The sequence below is a fragment of the Otolemur garnettii genome, unplaced genomic scaffold (genome assembly GCF_000181295.1).
Source record: "Otolemur garnettii isolate 467f Iridium unplaced genomic scaffold, OtoGar3 scaffold00019, whole genome shotgun sequence".
Taxonomy (NCBI): domain Eukaryota; kingdom Metazoa; phylum Chordata; class Mammalia; order Primates; family Galagidae; genus Otolemur; species Otolemur garnettii.
The window spans coordinates 8,853,096-8,872,399 of record NW_003852414.1 but is presented as its reverse complement, the minus strand read 5'-3'; the positions used below and the strand labels follow the sequence as shown (position 1 = coordinate 8,872,399).

Sequence of the window (19,304 nt, the reverse complement as noted above, 5' to 3'; positions counted from 1 at the left end):
TCTTGAAAATAAGACAAAACAGGCACATTCTTAACTAAATTTTTAAAGCCCCTAAGGGAAGAAATAAGAACATGATTATAACAACTGTGGTTGAGAATACTGAAATGTTGGTGGCGTGCATTGATAAATGCAATTAATTTCACAAAGACAACCTGGGCATGAAATATATATTTCAAAACAGAAATAAGAAATACAGCCAGCATGCAAATAATGTGATTTTATTCAACATCATTATAACATTGGTGAGGAAAGAAACAAAAGGGATTCTGGGCTGGGGCTATCGTCTTTGAAATGCTTACATTTCTCCAGGTCTCTGTAGGTTTTCTCCAAATATGCAGGTTCCACCTCTCGAGGGTGTGCACGTTAGGTGAATTGGCATGTCTGAATGGCCCCAGTGTGAGGAAGTATGAGGGTGTGCGTGAGTGCACCTCATAATACCATGGCGTCCTATCCACGCTTGAGTCTCCCACCTTGCATCCTCAGTAGCCACCCACGACCTTGAGCTGGAATAATTGGTTGAAGAATTATTTTATTTTATTTGTTTTTTATTAACCTTTTTAAATGTACATATAGCTCATGTCTATTTTAATGTTTGTTATTAGAAGTGTTTTGGTCTTTATTTAGAAGTCAGCAATTTTTTTGTGTGACCAGAAATAGACCATAGAAGTTAATTCCTGTTAATATCAGTTAGCCTGTGTTAAAACTGGTTTTATTATACATCAATTGCTTATTGCAGTTTTCAAAAGCCCATCGACATTGAGGACTTACTATATGGTGATATGTCTGTTCAAAAAATTGCCTTCAAAAAAGATTACAAGAACCAGTCACAGTGGCCTATAATCCTAGCACTCTGGGAGGCCAAGGGAGGTGGATTGCTTAAGCTCAGGAGTTCAAGACCCCATCTCTACTCAAAATAGAAAAATTGAGACAAGAGGATCACTGGAGCCTAAGAGCTTGAGATTGTGGTGAGCTATGATGCCACAGCACTCTACTCAGGGCACCAGAGGGAGACTCTGTCTCAAAAAAAAAAAAAAAATTACAAGAATTCATAATGTTTTAGGCAAATACAGTCAAATGTTCATGGAACAGATAGTTTCCATACTATGAGATCAATTCGAGAAAAACAAATATAGAAAGTTACTTATTATGATGTTCATCTATCCTAGAACAAAAGTCTCACAAGTAATATTTTAAAAGCTATGGATTTTTTTAAATCCCTAATTTATAGCTTTTATATGAAAGCCATAACCCAACTATAGCCCAAGAAGAAGGGAAAGGGGGGGGGACAGGATGAATATAGGGAGGATAATTGGTGGGAACACACTTACAGTGCATTTTACAAGGGTACACATTAAATTTATTAAATGTAGAATATCAAAGTCTTAAAACAATAACTAAGAAAATGCGGTGAAGGCTATGTTAACCAGTTTGACATATTTGCAAACGGTATATAAATATTTCAAATGGTATATAAATCCAGCACATTGTACCCCATGATTGCATTAATGTACACAGCTATGATTTAATTTTTTTAAACAAAAGCTATGCATTTAGCTCAGTTATGAATTTAGAAGTGAAACTTCGATAGTAGTACTAGCTAATGGAATGCAACAGTACATTAAAAACCTGTCCAAATAACACATATTAATACAGCATCTCAAAGGTCAAAAGAAAAGTCATCTGGATAAATGTTGAAGGAGTTTTCAATAAAACCCAACATCCAATCCTGATGAAACGTGACACTCTTGCTAAACTAAAAATAGAAGGATATTCTTTAACAATATGAAGAATATATTTATTAAGCCAACTGTGAACATCACAATTAACTATAAAATGCTGGAAGCAGTTTCATTAAAAAGCAGGATTAAGGGGAGGATTTTGGTAGGGCACAGTGGCTCATGCCTGTAATTCTATCTGACACTTTGGAAGGCAGAGACAGGAGATCACTTTAGGTCAGGAGTTCAAGACCAACAATGTAAGGAGATCTTATTTTTACAAAAAAAATAGAAAAAATAGCTGGTGGCTTATGCTAATAGTCCTAGCTTCTCCAGAGGCTGAGGCAGGAAGATTGCTTAAGCCCAGGCATTGGAAGTTGGAAGGAAGCCATGATGATGTGATTGCACTCTACCCGGGCCAATAATGTGAAACTCTGTCTCAAAAAAAAGTAAATTAGGGCAGTGCCTGTGGCTCAAAGGAGTAGGGCGCTGCCCCATATGCCAGAGGTGGTGGGTTCAAACCCAGCCCCAGCCAAAAAAATAATAATAATAAATTAAATCAAAAATAGAAAAGGGAACACATTTTTATGTTATTTGGAAATTTTCAGCTAGTGTAATAAGGCTGCAAAAAGCAGTTTCTGAAAAGCATAATTATGAAGAAGGAAACGATATGGGTGTAGGAATATTATTAGGCAAGACAAATTTTACATTAAAAATGAAAGGAATAGACCAAAATAATGATTTGTACTTGCAACAGAATTCAATAAGGATACATGGATAAAGATATATAAATATTCTTTCCTATAAAAATGTATAATGAAATAAAGGTCATTGAAAAATCACAACAAAAAATAATGCGATGCCTTGAAATAAACTTGGAAGAAAACCACAAAGAGACAAAAAAGAAGAGATGCATAAGAACACGTCGTGTCACTGGACTAGATGATGTGATACTGTAAACATGACCATTCTAAAATTTCTAAGTTAAAAAAAAATTGTATTCAAAACCCCCATGAGATTTTCATTTGAACTTAAGAAGATGCCCTTAAAGGTCATTTACGATGTGCTGGAGGCAGAAAGAATAACTATAGATGAGGACTTTCTCATTAGCTAGGAAAATGAACAATGGCATGCCGTAATGGTTAACACCATATGCCTCTGTGTAAAAACCAGTCATAGACGGATGGAGCAAAGTAGCCCTAAAATTGACCTGAGTATTTATAAAAACCTGTCACTTACAAGAAGGTACATCACAAACTGCTGAGAAATGAGCAGGCAATGTTTAAAATTTCTGTGATGTGGGGGGCGGGAGGGAAACTAAGATAGAGTCTTACCTTATGGTGACTACCAAAATACTGCCCAGATGCATTCATCACTTAAATGTAAGAAGATGTTATGAAGTTAGCGTCTAATATTTCACAGACTCTGCTTAGAAAATGACAAAACATAAGAAGTGGTTAAAGGAATGACAATGAAACCCTGAAAGATCTGGATTGCATAAACATTAGAACCTTCTAGATATTCCAAAGCATCCTAAATAAAGAGCTGAAGACAAGCTAGGGAAAATGCTTCCAGCAAACGCAAAAGGAGTTAATATGTTTAATGTGAAAAAGGCCTCATCATCAGGAAAAGCATTAATTCCCCCAACGGGACAGTGGGCACAAACCATTAATTTATTTACAAAAGAAAAAATACAGATGGAAAATGAGCGCAACTCTAGGAATAAAAAAAAATTACAAATTAAAACAAGTTACCATTTTTAACTCATCAAAATGGCAAGTATGAAAAAGCATTTTAACAGTAATTACAATGTGCTAATTTAATTATTCCCAAACATAATGGTGAGATGGTGAAAAGTCAATATTTTGAAAAGTGATTTGGTAATATGTAAAAACATGAAAACAGAAGCAAAAAAAAAAAAAAACACTGAAATTGTTCATATCACTGAGCCTAGTAAACCCACATACAAGAATGTAGCCTAAGGAAATGATCAGAGCTGGAAAAAAATGTATGTGTGTGCTAAGAGGTAAAATTGGACGGTAAGAGAATGGTTAATAAGTAATGACACATTCACAGATGGAATATTAGCAGCCTTTAAAATTCATTTTTCAAACAATAACCTTCGCAAACAGCTAGCAACCTAACTACAGAATAAAATATTACAGGATTGGAATTGGAACACTGTAAATAAGTCAGCTTAGTCTTCCTAATACGTGAGTTGGATCACTAACAAGAGTGTCTAAACATAGAGTCCTAGAAAAGCTGAGTGACTGGCTGAGTAAGAACAATAGAGTGAACACTCTTCGTCCCTTGCTGATTTCACTTCTGTATAAATTAAGAACCTGAATAATATGGCTGCATCCTCATATAGCACTTCCGTATCTACGTACAGTAAGGCAAGACTGAGAGTCAGCTCCAGATAAGTCATCTTTGCTGCCAGGCTGTCTGGAGCCACTGAAAGCCTGTGGTTTCTCCTCCAGTCAAGTTGTGATCAGACATGCTCCAGTAAGGAATAGTGGCTTCTAAAAAATACTGGTCTATTTCACTTTACCTTGGTAGGAATCAAAACCTCTTTTATCTATGTGTTATAAAATAGGAACGGAGGGCAAAGAAAAACTAAATGTTGCCTGTTTCAAATCAGAGAATGAGGCTGGGCATGGTGGCTCACGCTTGTAATCCCAGCACTCTGGGAGACTGAGATGGGAGGATCACTTGAGCTCAGGAGTCGGAGAACAGCCTGAGCAAGAGCCAGACCCCATATCTATGAAAATAAAATAAAATAAAATAAAATAACTCGCTGGGCATCATGGCAGGTGCCTACAGTCCCTGCTTCTTAAGAGGCTGAAGCAAGTATATTTCTTGAGTCGAAGAGCTTGAGGTTGCTGTGAGCTAAGATGACGTGACAGGGCACTCTGCTCTACCCAGGGCAACAGAGACTCTGTTTAAAAAACAAAAAATCAGAAAATGGTTCTTCTATTCTGCATTTTTAAAAGGTCAGTCTAAAAAAATGACTATGGACAATCAATAAATAATTTTTTGAAGTTTGGATCCTTGGGAAAAATTAATATAAGTTTTCACCATGGGCTATAAATCCAAATATTTTTTCAGATAAATTAAGATCAACATCATTTTGAAAAATAGCCAAGATGTCAGTAAAGGCCTTAGATACCACCCTTGGGTCTTCCGTATCCTCTAGGCAAGAGAGCATGTATTTTTTTATACTCAGAGCTATGGACTGTCATACACAGAAGATGTGCTCACGGCATCCAGCAGGACAGCTGTCCCCAACAAAGCCAGTGCTCTTACATGCTTCTGTCATGGCACCTATTTTAATGACAGGTTACGTACAGGCAAGATGACTTCAAGTGAGGGTATATCCTGACTCCATGATGGGCTAGAACAAAAGTAGCCTTTGAGGACTCTGATCCATGACCTCAGCCTAATGGAGATACCGGAGGTAGACAGCAGATATATAGTGATCATGTCCAGGAGACAGATAATGGACAAAATGGGCGTATCTATTGATCTCACCCCCCAAACAGCCTGTGTTATCCTCCTGTTCCTCCTGTGCTCTAAGGAGGTACAAGGAGATGGGCTGGAGCAGCACCTTACCTAGACCTAATGTTGCCATTTAAAAACGTAAAGTTCAGTTTTCAAGGCCCTGGGTATTAGTGCATACACAAACCAGTAAGTGGCAAAAAGCTAAAAGCTCACGACCTCCAGGGGAAGCTCGGTAGAAAAAGAAGAGTCTGGGTTGTGTGGATCAGAATGGGCGTGGGGGTGGGTAGCTGCCTCTTGAGAAGGTCAGAGAAGATCAAACATCAGATCAGATCCCCTAAAGAGAAAATCATCCCCTAAGTTTTAAGGGCACTCAGAGTGGGACAAGCACTTACCCTAACTCTTCACCTCAGTTAAACTCAAGAATACACATACCAGGAGTAGATGCCAGAGGTCAAGTCCAGAGCAAGCCTAAGAATTGAACATGTCTCCAGGAGCGAAAGGAGGCAGACAGAGAATACTTTGAAACTACACTGTCCACCACAAGCTCAGAACCTGTGGACAGTCCTTTTTAGGTCGGGCACCAGTGCCAGAGTGGCCCGCCTGGCTGAAAGGCAGATGAGAAGAATGATGGAAACAGCAGCTTCCAGAAGGCAGGTTGCAACCAGGACCAGGCTGAGTCTGCCTTTAACATGTAGCAATGAAAATTCCTCCCTTCAAAGATTTCTGTAGGTCATTATATCGCTTGAAGGTCACAGACTGTCAGAAGGAAATGGAAATTTACAGCACCCTAAACATTGGTTTCTTAAAGAAAAAAGTACAGTAGCAAGTGCATCTCTGTTCTGCTAACATCTGATTTAGACCTGTGATACTTAGGCAAACTGTACTCTGTGCGGCCATGTAAGTAAAATAGTATGATTATCATTAAGATAAAAATAATGCTGAAATTTAATTTTCTCCAGCAAATATTGACAAGGAGTTTTAAATCTCCCTCTGAACGCAAAAGTGTTGAGATGTTAGTTGATTCATTATCCAAAAAAAGTACATGTCTGGTAAACTAAAATTTAGTGAAATTATTGCCAGAACTACAATATAAATAGATATCTTACCTTCTGGCTATTTAATACAGCAATAACCTTTGCAAGCTAATATTTATCATGCACGTCACACAAAAATAGCCACAAACCTAATTATGCTAGTGCCACCATTGATATGCTGCTGGTAATATGTGATTATAAATGTTTATGTCACTTTTGCAATTAAGGGGTCAGGATGACGTCAGTAGGCAGCGTTTTTGTATTCCCCCAAAGGAACGAAAATTCACAGATCCATCATAGAGCAAATAAACAGATGCCTCTTTGAAATATTTGTATGCCGATAAGCTCATGGGACGTTTGCTCTTAAAAAAAAAAAAAGTCTGAAGAAATTTAATCTAAGCAGCCAGATTCTGTTGAATATAATACATTCCTCCTAATTTTCATTTATGAAAAAAGAATATGCCCACCTTTCCTGGCAGTATCTTAAGTGAGATTTAAGAATATTCAGCCTTCTGCTTTAATTTATCCTAGTGAAAAAGAAAAGTTAATCAACTAATACTAAAGCAAATTAGATTTTCAGAAATTCTGGAATTTCAACGCATTGTGATCTTTTTTGATCTCTATAATACATACAACAGCCACATGTATTTTTATAATTTTATACAAAATGACCATAACAGACATTCCAGGATTCCTTTTGAATGCAGCACTTTTTTTCTTTTCCTTTTTTTTAATCCTGTTTCATTCCCTCTGTTCCCCCTCCCAACCCATATTACTCACCCTCCAAGGGAACCTGATTATAAAACATGTATTCCTTCATATTTGTTCTCATGTGCATACATGCACTTATGCATACGTGAGAGATAGATTTTTATCATCATTTTATATGAATAGGATTATAATGAAAACACTTAAGCAACTTGCTTTGCTCACTCTGCGTCTTCTTGGCAGGCATCTCTCCACATCAACAAATATAGCTATAATTTATTCTTTTTAATAGCTACATAATAGTCTATTTGTGAATCACAATAATTATATAACCATTTCCCTATTATTAGATGTTTGCTTTGTTTCGATTTCTGCTGCTATGAAAATGTTGCAGTACATATCTTTAAGAGTGTTCTTGCCTACTGGGATTTTCATTTTATTGGATAGATCTTTAGGGATGGAGTTATTGAGTTGAAAGGTATTTTTGGTTCTGGTAGATTTGCTTTCCTAAAAGGCTCTGATAATACAGTTGGCATTTCCTTCAACAATTTGTGAAAATATATTTGTCCTGACATTAGTGGACAGTATATCCTTTTTTTTTAATCTTTGCCAAAGTGGCTGGAGTAAAATCATACCCCATTCTGGGGTAGTGGGAGATTAAGACTTCAACATGTGAATTTTGAGGGGACACAATTCAGCCCATAACAGGTTTCGAATAGTCTGAATAACCAGCAAGAGCCATTGGCATTCTATGAGAGGGAGCTCACGGGGAGTGAAAGCTTTATGAAAGACAGGACCAAAGCAGGCATTGAGGATGCTACTGATTTCAGTGAGGCTGTGGAAAGCTTTTCTATGAGAAAGCAACACTAAGCAAAGTAACAACTTTAAGCACCACGTGTCAGGATTCTGATGGGGCAACTGAAATGACCAGAGGAGATAGTTCATTTCAGGGGGGAAAGTGGGAGATAAAATTGGAATCACTGAGATTGTAAATAACCCGTATTCAGGAAAAGTTTGAACTTGTTGAATAAGAAAAAAGGGGGGGGTATCATCATAAATTTTGGAAAAATGATATTTCATAATTATAGTGGTATTTAAGGAAGAAAATCTGATTTTTATTTGCAAGATGAAGCATGGAGACCAGACACTGCCACAATTATTAAATGAGTTATTTTAGCCTAGAGGGATGGCAATGGTAAATGAGAAGAAATGGTGGATGAATATTAGACATATTGAAGAATGTGCCAGAAAAAGTGACAGGCAGAGCATGGTGGTTCATGCCTGTAAGCCTAGCATTCTGGAAGGAGAATTGCTTGAGTTCAGGAGTTTGAGACCAGCATGAGCAAGAGTGAGACCCCATCACTACGAAAAAGAGAAAAATTAACCAGGCATGGTGGTGTGGACCTGTAGTCTCAGCTACTTGAAAGGCTAAAGCAGGAACATCACTTGAGCCCAGGAGTTTGAGGCTACTGTGAGCTGTGATCACACCACTGCACTCTATCCTGCGCAACAGAACAAGACCATGTCTCAAGAAAAAACAAACAAACAAACAAAACAGCAAAAATAATTCATGGAAGTGTGCGATTGCTTTCTGTAGGGAATGAAGAAGAGTGAGGCAAAGGTGACATCGATGTTTTGAACCTGAGAGACAGAAATAAAGGTACCCTTGAGATTACAGGGCGCAGAATCCTAGATGGAGAAGACGACCACTGGTTCATGGAGTCTGAGAGTTGGAGATGCGTTTTCAGTAGGGAATAAGAAATTAAAACAGGGGCTCATGTGAAATGGGAAGTTCAAACCCAGGAAATGTATTAGGAAGTCATCCCTGTGGAGAAATCTGTGGAAACTGCAAGGAGCTGAGAGGGAGATGATTCAGTCCAGGAAGCAAGGGAAAGATCCCTTCCTCACCCAACAAACTTCTATTAAACATTGACTACGTGGCAGGCATTTCCCTAAGGGCCAGGAATACAAAGATCAGTAAGATAAGGCATCTGCCTTCAGAATCCTCATCCTTAGTCATGAAGGCAAAAATTGTTGATAAAGCTTAGTAGTGAAGAGGTAAGAGATAATAGGGACAGATAAAAGGCCTTTGGATTTCAGTCAAGTGTGCCCCTGACCATCTCAAAAGCATTTTCTATAGTCTTGGTTGTAGACATCAGATTGAATGAAAAATGAAGACAAGTTCAAGAATGCCTTCATTCCCAGAAGTTCTTTGGTTTTTCACTCTCCTGGCATTTATTCAGATTCTTTGCCACAGGCCACTTTTCATGTTTCTAAAAACATTAAAAAGTATAACAACTTGGCGAGGCACAGTAGCTCCTGCATCAATCCTAGTACTCTGGGAGGCTGAGGCAGGTGGATTGCTTGAGCTCAGGAGTTCCAGACCAGCCTGAGCAAGAGTGAGACCCCATCTCTATTAAAAATAGAAAAACAAGCCAGGCAGGTGGTGGATGCCTGTAGTCCCAGCTACTCGAGGGCTGAGGCAAGAGGATCCCTTCAACTCAAGAGTTTGAGGTGCCTGTGAGCTATGACACCAAGGCACTCTACCAGGGCAATAGAGTGAGACTCTGTCTCAAAAAAATAATAGTAATAACTTGATCCCATATTTTTATGTTCCTTGCCATTCAAATTCAAATGAGTAATATAAGTCAATGTGACCAATACATTTTAAAATGCTAACACTTTGCAAGAACCAACTGTAGCTATTTAGTAATGAGCCTTGGAAGAGAGATTAAGTAAAAGGAAGGAATAAAGACCACTGTGTGTGATGATGGCAAGAAGTCGGGATGTTCCCTCTTTCTTTGTCCCTGAGACAGTCTAAGACGGAGTCCAGAAATGGCTCAGCTATCTGAGCTCCCTTCCTATCTTTTGTCTATTCCTATGGAGAAGCAAGAGAAAGAAAATGGGAGATGAACCTTTTGTCTGTTACTCATCTCTGTTAACACAGTCTCATTAGCAAATATCTTATTTACTTCTGTTTTGTTCCAAAGAGGACAGTGATGCATGATTGTTGAGGTTCTCTCTGATTAGCATTGCTTCAAGCATTACACCTCTTGGAAACACTCTCAACTAGCTGACCTTGGGAAGTGAATGAGCTGGGTAATGTTCACCTATGAATGCTGTTGTGATAAATAAGTTCACCTAGCGGGCTGACTATGGCACTGGAAAGTTAGACATATTGAATCTTTCAGCCTGGTTGAAACTGATTTCCACTGCCAGTCCCAATTGTTTGCATACATTAAGTATAAATATTTATTGATCCAATTAGATTTGACTTGATTTGAATAGTGTGGTTCAGGACAATTGAGTTTCTTTGTGTATTTCTACAGTTGCCAATTAGGAATCATCACTACCTTTGATTAAGTGCAGTCATGATCTATTGCTGTGTTTAAATCCTAAGAAATAGACGCTTAGATACCTGTTGAATGCAGCTACTCTTTGATAAGCACCCCCTCCCAACTCCCACCCGCATTCTAATGTATCTGTCAAGCAGACATTCTTGCACAACTGCAGTTGGCAGACAGGCTGATCAAGAAGCATGAAAAAATACACAGAAATACTGAGCCGGAGACCTGTTAGCTCTGTCAATGTAAAGCCACCTGCAGTGAACACACCTCCAAGCACGCAGAGCACCAGAAGCTCAGTGTTGCTGTAGCTTTGAGAACCTGGCTATATTGACAGAAAGCGCAGAAAAAGATGACAAAATTTACTCTTGGTCACTATGTTAAAGTCAGATCTGAAGATTCCAATGGTTTGAGGTTCTACATTTTGGTGAAAGACTAGATTAAACTTTTAGAAAAACAATCAGCTCTGTAAATGAGCAGAGTTGGGCCATAACTCATATGAAGTGGTGCTTTAAAATGAAGACCATGCACATGAGTCTGGGGGCAGAGGCAGAGGCAGAGAAGGGACAGGAGAGATTCTATGAGAGTTATAATACTTCTTAAAGGTTTTCTGGCAGCTTTGACTCCTCACTCCATCCGTCCTCTGAACTTCTGTTCCCTAGTCTGCATTAGCAAACCATAGACTCCTTTCCTTCCCTCTAGCCGTTGAGGTTCTAGACCACCAGACAACAGAGGGACGTGCCTGGTGAGGACTGTAAGGTTGGCTGGGGGAACCAAAGTATTTCCTCTTTCTTCCAGTTGTAGCCTCAGTTGTACATAGATTATTTCTCATTGATCCCAGAAGGATACTATTGCTTGATAGTAGCCTTTGTAATTAAATTCTGATTTATGATCACCTCTTTTACAGGTAACCCCAAAGGAGAAGAGTCAAAAATGTTGAGACCTCCACGACGACCTCGGAAACCCAAAACATTAAATAACCCTGAAGACTCCACGTATTATTACCTGCTACATGTAAGTGGCTCGCTCTTACTATCAGATAGGAGTCTTAGCACACACTAAAGGCCCGTGGGAGACTGTGGCTATAGAGGAAGGCCAGGCAGAGGGAGGAGCCACTGGATTCTTCCTGGCCGAGCATCTGGCACTTCACTCTCCCCAGCCCTTCTTCCTCATGTCCAAGCCTCTGCCATGGTCATGTGTCCACCATGTCTTCTGTACAGCCTCTCTGCTGTCCATTAATCTGAGCTGATATGCAAATATCAACCCAGAAAGAGAAGGCTATTATATCAGGAGCTCACCAGAGAAGCATCATAATATAAGTGGATGGGTTATGGTGAAAGTAGAATAAGGAGGGAAGGGAAGAAGTAGATTTATTGAGCATCTTTTAAATTCTAGGCCTAGAGGCGGCGCCTGTAGCTCAAAGGATAGGGTACTGGCCCCATATGCCAGAGGTGGTGGGTTCAAACCCAGCCCTGGCCAAAAAATAAAAAGGAGTATATAAATTCTAGGCCTAGAATGAGGCATGTTCACATCCACTTTGATACCCAGTCCTAGAAATAGCCCCTCACACGGTATCCCCATCTCATGGGTCAGGATTCTGAGACATAGATAAGCACGTTTTAGCTGTCAGGGCCATTAATTGTATTGAGGCTTCTGACTCACAGTTTGCAGCATGAGAACTCACAGCGTCAGCCCTGCAGGCCTACCACTCCCCTCGCAGTGCTCTTTCCCAGCAAATCCACCATCATCCACTTGGTTTTCTACACCAAGCACCCAGGAGCCATCCCGGACCCCAGCCTCTCTCATGCCTGCTGTCTAATCCACTGCTCTAAATTGTGGCTTCTGCCTGCAGAAGCTGACTCCACTTCACTGCCCTCCTCTGATCTCACAGCAGCTATTGCAGACCACCATCTCTGGATTATTTCAGGCCCCACCTAGATGCATCAAATCTTATCTTCTCCATCCCGCAACAGAAAATTCCCCTACACCTTGAATTTGATCACGTTCTTTCCTAGATAGTCCCTTAAATGGCTTAGAAGCTCCTTCAGCATAAACTCTGGGTTCCTTCCAAGGCCTTCCTCGTGGGACCTGGGAAGACATTTTACCTGGTCTCCAGGCTCGCCATGTCTCCCCAGCCATAGTGACCTGCTTCAGACCCCACCAGCGAGTGGCACTCTCTCACGCTCCCAAGGCCTTTACACCTGCTGGTACCTTGGTTTGTAATACTTACCCTTCCACTCCCACTGAGAGAGAGTGCGCTTCTCCATGCCCTTTGGACAACCCAAACAATGTGCTAAAATTCCGAGGATTCCCTGGAGATACATTTCTCTCCCACCCCCAAGTTACCCAGTTTCTTCTAGTCCTTTCCCTTCTCCCCAGCAAGTTCAGTTTCCACAGAAGTCTCCTCTCTCATGGTACTATTGGATTCAATCTTACATCCTCATCCCCTCTTACTTGATTTGGGCAATCCCTTCATCCACCATGACCTTCATCACTGCTGATTTCTTAGCCTTTACCTCTGGCTTAGATCTCCCTCTAGCTCCAGACTTAAGTATCAAACTGCCTAATGTTTGTTTTACAAAATTTACATGATGTACACAGGCTTCATATATAGATATTTACATGCACACATATGCATCTATGCACGGGTACACACACAACTTTGCTGAGATATACGTCACACGCCCTACAGTTACCCACAACTAGATGGTTTTTCGTACAGCCTTTATAGTCAATCTTAAGACATTTTCATCACCCCCTAAAAACTCTGTACTCATTAGGAGTCACTCCCCATCCTCCAGCACTCCCACCCCAAGCTCTGTCAATCCCCAGTCTACTTTCTATCTCTACAGATTTGCCTGTTCTGGGCATTTCATAGAAATAGACTCACAGGAGGTGTGTTCTTTTATGAAAAACCAACTCATTTTACAAGCCAGTAATCTATTAGCCTAACTCCTTCTTTCTCATCTCCTGGGTCCAAAAATCTACCTCTTAAATAGCGCTTGAATTCCTCTGTTCTCCCCATGTCCTGTGCTAATACCCTCTTCCAAGCCAACAATTCTCACATTTCTGCATCACTCCTCCTACTGGTCTTTTGGGTTTATGCTTTTTCCCTCTTTTCAGTATCTGGGTCCACAGCTTCGTTTCCCAACCTCCCGGCTTGGTGTCCACTCATGCCTTCAGACTCTCCACTTTGTTCTTCTGTTTATAATTTGATTTCTCATCAAAATGTCATAGGTATTTACCCTCTGGCAAGCTCTTTTTCAGCCTTCAACCACTTCCTTTTTCTCTTCTGATTCATGACTAAAAGACCTTCAGCCTAGATGTCTTTTTCCTGGGAAAGCCTTCTTGACACTCCCACATCCCAAGAAAGCTCCTCCTGGAACCTCCCTAAGCGCGTCCTAGTTTCCTATGAAGACACTTTATCAGGCTAAGGAGGGATTGAAGTGGCTTCCAGGAGGTCAAGGAGTTTTCCTGTTGCATTTAGCCCAACGCGTAATAAGCATTCAGTACATGTCGGTTCTATAAATAAGTGCAATGAAATAAAAGAGCAAAATACAATTAAGAGTAAATTGAGAAAATTCTAAAGTTCCACATATCTGCATTTGACAATTACTTTATAAGAAATACGGGATTAAGAAAGGATATTGATTTTTTTATACTGTTCAAAAAAAAAAAGAAGCAAATTGTCTGATGCTTGTTTATGTAGTTAAATAGAATAGCAGACAACAAGATTAGAAATTACCAAACATTCCTCAGTCACCCTGAATTTAAGTAGCAAATGAAGCTTGATGACCTTTATTAAGTGCTGATTGACTGTAATGGTTTCAACAGCAGAGAATATTTTCAATATGAGAAATTGTAAAAGACTTGAAATGAGGTAAAACGTTTACTACTTAACCAGTCAGTGAGAATTATGGAGCAGATTCTGAGCCTCGTAGATGAGTCCCTGCCCCCAAGAAGCGGCTTACTTTTCCATTGCACTATTATTGAAAAATGAATATGCACTATTTTAATACATTCTAAGTTATTAGTGACTAGGATATCTTTTTATAACTCTAAGTCTTGAAATCTGTGTCTTCCGTGAAAACAAAAACACAGAAAACTAGCGTATTATTACAATAGAAAACACACCATGTGTTTATATTCATTGAGCCCTTCCTAGGATTTGAGATAAGTGAAATTTATAGCTGTAACGGGGACCTACTTCCTTTAATCACCAAAACACTTTCTGTAATTGTAAATGGTTTTATTGAAAATCTTTCTAAAAGATGTTATACTGAATCCTTTAAACCTTTTCTTGATGACCCAAGGTCACAGCAGTGAGCAAAAAATTAAAAAATGCTTGTACTTTTAATTATCATAGAGATACAGTAGTTGTACATATTAATGGGATACATAGGACATTTTGATATAAACACAATCAGAGTAATTGGGGGTGTCTGTCACCTCAAGCATTTATCATTTTTTCTGTGTGTTAGGAACATTCCATTTCTGTTATTTTGAAATATACAATAAATTATTGTTAAGTTTTATTGTAGCACTATCCAAAATGTTTGTACTTTATTCAGATTTATGCTTATCAGAGAGGCTCAATGACCCCCAGGGCTGAGGCAGTACCCCATCTCTCTGTATTTCCCAGGCCTACTTCACTTTTTTTTTTTTTTTTTGGACAGATTCTCCCTTTGTCACCCTCAGTAGAGTATCCTGGTGTCATAGCTCATAGCAACCTCAAACTCTTAGGTTCAAGCAATCCTCTTGCCTCAGCCTCCCGAGTAGCTAGAACTATAAGCAAAGCACTTATAAATTCAGTAGAACCTCCATAGTTGACCACCTCCCTACATTGACCACCTCCTTAAATTGACCTAATTTTTCATAGACTGGACATACACCACATGTACGTATCAGTACAGTAGGCCTAGTTCTTGATGTTGACCCCCACTGTATGTTGATCAGTTTGTTACAGTCCCCTGGGTGGTCAACTTACAGGCCCTTCTGTACTTGTCTACTTGTCTCCTGTCCAACTCCCTCTGTAGATGAGAAGCTCCATGAAGGCAGGGCCTCTGCTCACTGTTACAGCCACAGTACTTGGAACACTGTGTTGCTCAATATAGTCACTAGAAAACTACTTGTAAATAAAGAACTACCAGTGCCAAGCTGTGGAAAATTATTTCCCTTGTGCTTGCCCAACACAGACATCTATGCTTTCTGTTGTTTTCCCTATTTTCATAACTTTTATTTCTCCTTGGATGTCACTTCCTATCATGGTCATTCTGGCTGCCTTAACATCAACACTGGCTCTCCTCTGTGACTGGAAGGCTTTCTTCTCTTACATCTAGGAAATGTTGCTGCTATTGTGTCCAAAATAAAGTGAGCCGAACCTCAGAAGCTTGGGGAGGGCATTAGCTGAGCAGACACATCCTGGCGTAAATCGGAAACTGGGCAGCCACCAGCAAAAATGACTCAGTGCCAATAGTTTCCTCAAAAAATGAGTAATTGAACCCCGTCCTCTCAGAGGTCCCTTCCAGTCTAATTACTCTCTACAGTACTTTTCCTGAACTACAATGGTGGTGAGGTTGGCCACTCCAGTTTTTGCTTTTTTTTTCTATTCCTGTTTTGGCTCCTTCTGCATCCTTGTGAAGATCGCTAAATAAATAATTTGTGTGTTTCCAAAAGGAAAGTACAGTTGTATCCACCACCAAAGTAACAGATCTGAGTATTAAAAGCAGATTCTTCAAAGTCCTCCAGGCTAAGACTTCTGTTCTCTCAAAGGCCTCCTCAAGAAACACCCTCACCAGAAAATCTCATGGAGTAGTTTTCATCTCCTTGTCTCTCATTCTCTCATTCTCTCTCTTTCTCTCTCTCTACCCAACCCCCTTCAGTTCTACAGGAAACTACACATTTCAAGTTTTTAATTTATATAACAATTTCAAAACTATCATTGGAAACATTGTACATCTTACCAATAAATGCCCCAATATAAAACCCCAGGTGATAAAATTCTTATTAAATCTTCCCCCTTGAGGAATGGCTGGCTTCCTTTTTCATAATGAAGGACATGGTTTAAGATGTCGTGCCTCCCTTTTGGCCCCCGCTGCTAGGAAGCTGAAAGGTAAACAGAAGGCTGCATCTTAATCCACCTGTTTCTCTAGCCTCCTTCATTTCTCATTCACAATGTCTACTTCCCTACTTTGACCATATAACTAATTCTATTAGAAGCCATCTCAAGTAATTTTGGGAGAAATATATTACTGAGTTATATTTCGCTAACATGTTCTAGCACAGGCAAGAGTGAAATAAGCCTGGACAGTATTTCCTTTTCTAGAAATTTCCATAACTGAGAACCAACTTATTATATCCACCATCTCCCGGAAAGAAGGACTGATCCAATCCAAAGAGGGGGTTCTCACCAGCGTGAGAAGTCAAGGCAGAATATTACTCAATTGTTGGTTGTTATAGGGCAACTCTGCCACTCAACTTAGTGCCATCATGTAGGCATAACTTGGGACTACAGACATTTGTTACCATGAACAAAAGGGACTTGTTTTCAGGTGATGGATTAAGGAGGTAGGAGCTCTGCATGTCATAGTAAAACTGATGTCATATTACTTGATATCATATTAATTACATGGCTAGTGGCCACTGTACTTGTGTTGGCCATATATTTATTTGTAAGCTTCTCTTAGCCTACGGCATTGTATCAAGAGTGTGAAATAATAGGAAATGGGATGAAGGTCAGGAATGTCATTGGTACCCGGCCCCTTCCATCTTTTGCTCCTGAATGGTCTCTGCAATTGAGGCACTCACTTCTGCCTCAGCTACACACTCATATGCCAAACTAATATGAATAGATCCACTATGAACTGTTAAACTTATCCCTATTTTAGAGAACTACAAATTATAAATCAGAAGAAAAAAATGATTGGCTGTTTGCAGTGGCTTATGCCTGTAATCTTAGCACTCTGGGAGACCTAGGTGGGTGGATTGCTTAAGCTCATGAGCTCAAGACCAGCTTGAACAAGAGACCCTGTCTCTACTAAAAATAAAAAACTGAGGTAAGAGGATTGCTTGAGCCCAACAGTTTGAGGTTGCTGTGAGCTATGACGCCATGGCACTCTACCCAGAGTGACAGAATGAGACTCTGTCTCAAAAAAAAAAAAAAAAGTTTTACTGTGTCCCTACCCTCGTAGGGGAAACCCTCAATATTAACAAACTATTACTAATTACTCTTTCTATTATCTTGTACTTTTATGGTGCCAGCCCACAGGAGATCTACAGTAGGGTTTCCACAATTATAATATCTTCAACTGGTTCAAAGTCACTATGGAATTTATTTTCTCAGCCTAAAAGACATATATGTTCTCCTAACACATAAATACATGAGCTCAAATGTATTGAGGTAGCCACAAAGAAACACATTACTAATGTGACAATACTGAAGATAATATTGCTTTATGTGTAAGATTAAAATGGAGTGCTACTTAGTGTTCAAATTGAACTGTTGAAGAAAATAGATCTAATTATTTTCATACCTAAATATACTAATTTGTGCCTTGATACATGGACATAAAGTTCTCAATGATGCAAACATTGTGCAAATAAAAATATATATTGTTTGTGCTACTATGTTTATGCCACAGATGGGCTCCAATAGGTTGAGGAAGTCACATTTTTGTTCTTTTTATGGACTGCCACACCTGTCCTCCATATCTATCTTTCTGCCTTGCGTGCAAACAAGTATAACTTATAAGGGAGACATCAAAACAGCCTAATTCACCTGCTTACATCACAACTGCATTTGTGATAGAGAAATGGGCTTCTCTGAAATTTTACAATTGGCTCCCATTTGTAGGCAAGTAGACCTTATGTAACCTGGTCCATGATGGCCACTGTGTGGTAGGCACTTTTTTCATCTCAGTTCAGCCTGAGATGAAATAATCAGAAATTTATAACTAAGCAAATTTGAATAAACTGCATTTCTTTAGTGGATCCACTTGCTTATTTCTAACTTAACCTTTTAGGAATAAATGTATTGACATAGTAAGATTAGAGTAATATGTCAATTACATGGTATTAGGATCATAAGATGATATGGATTTTTGAATTCTTCAATTCCCTTTAGAAGTCAATCCAAGAAGAAAAACGAAGACCAAAGAAAGACAGGTAATTATTATTTATAGATGTGAAAGAGTCATCTTATTCAAATAAAAATCTAAGTCCTTATGTTCAAATTATGATTAAAAATCACCTAATCTTATGTGGTTAGATTTAGAAAGTAATGTGCCCTCAAAATATGTTTTAAATAAGTGATTTTTATCTACCTAAAAATTAGAAGCTCTTGCATATTGCAATATATCTATTCACAGTACATGCAGTAAGAATTCAAACATATTTTCAATGAATTCTACTGTCCTAATATTGAATTTGGTTGGTTGTTTTGTTTGTGTTTGTTTTGTCCATTAAATGGCTTTTCTTGGGCACTTTGAATATACCTGTATCCATGAACTTTCTCTCCCCAAACTCCTTTTGGCTTTTTGTCCTTCAAAACATGCTACATCTTGCTTCTGGTGATTTTTACGGGATTTTTACAAAAGACAAGGTTGGTGTCACCTGCAGGTGAGGCACACTTAGATTCACCTTATTCTTCCTTTTCTATAATATTTCAGTCTATCAATAGTTCACTAACATTATACCACTGTTTTATTCAACATTAATATCAACAAGTTTCCAGACCATGCGAATCACCAACAAGAGTCCTTCTATTAAGCATGAATGAACACAGAGTTCCTAATTCATGAACTGGTGGCATTCCCAAAGTCCATCCATAAGTTGGTATCTGTAACTTGAAAAGCATGTTTTCCTAGAAGCACTGTTACCACCTGGTGGTTTCCAGACTATCTGTTTTCTTCCTTCCTTTCTTTCTTTCTTTCTTTCTTTCTTTCTTTCTTTCTTTCTTTCTTTCTTTCTTTCTTTCTTTCTTTCTTTCTTTCTTTCTTTTTGAG

The 19,304-nt window shown here is 39.1% G+C and overlaps 1 protein-coding gene across 1 annotated transcript in view; it reads left to right on the top strand.

Annotated features, from left to right (window-relative positions):
- Positions 1–19,304, top strand: part of MYO3A (myosin IIIA) — a 188,650-nt gene that overhangs the window by 160,290 nt on the left and 9,056 nt on the right. The window contains exons 30-31 of the mRNA XM_012803266.1: positions 11,210–11,316; positions 18,425–18,465. Of these exons, the coding sequence (XP_012658720.1) occupies positions 11,210–11,316; positions 18,425–18,465 (148 nt within the window). The remainder of the gene's footprint in view (positions 1–11,209; positions 11,317–18,424; positions 18,466–19,304) is intronic.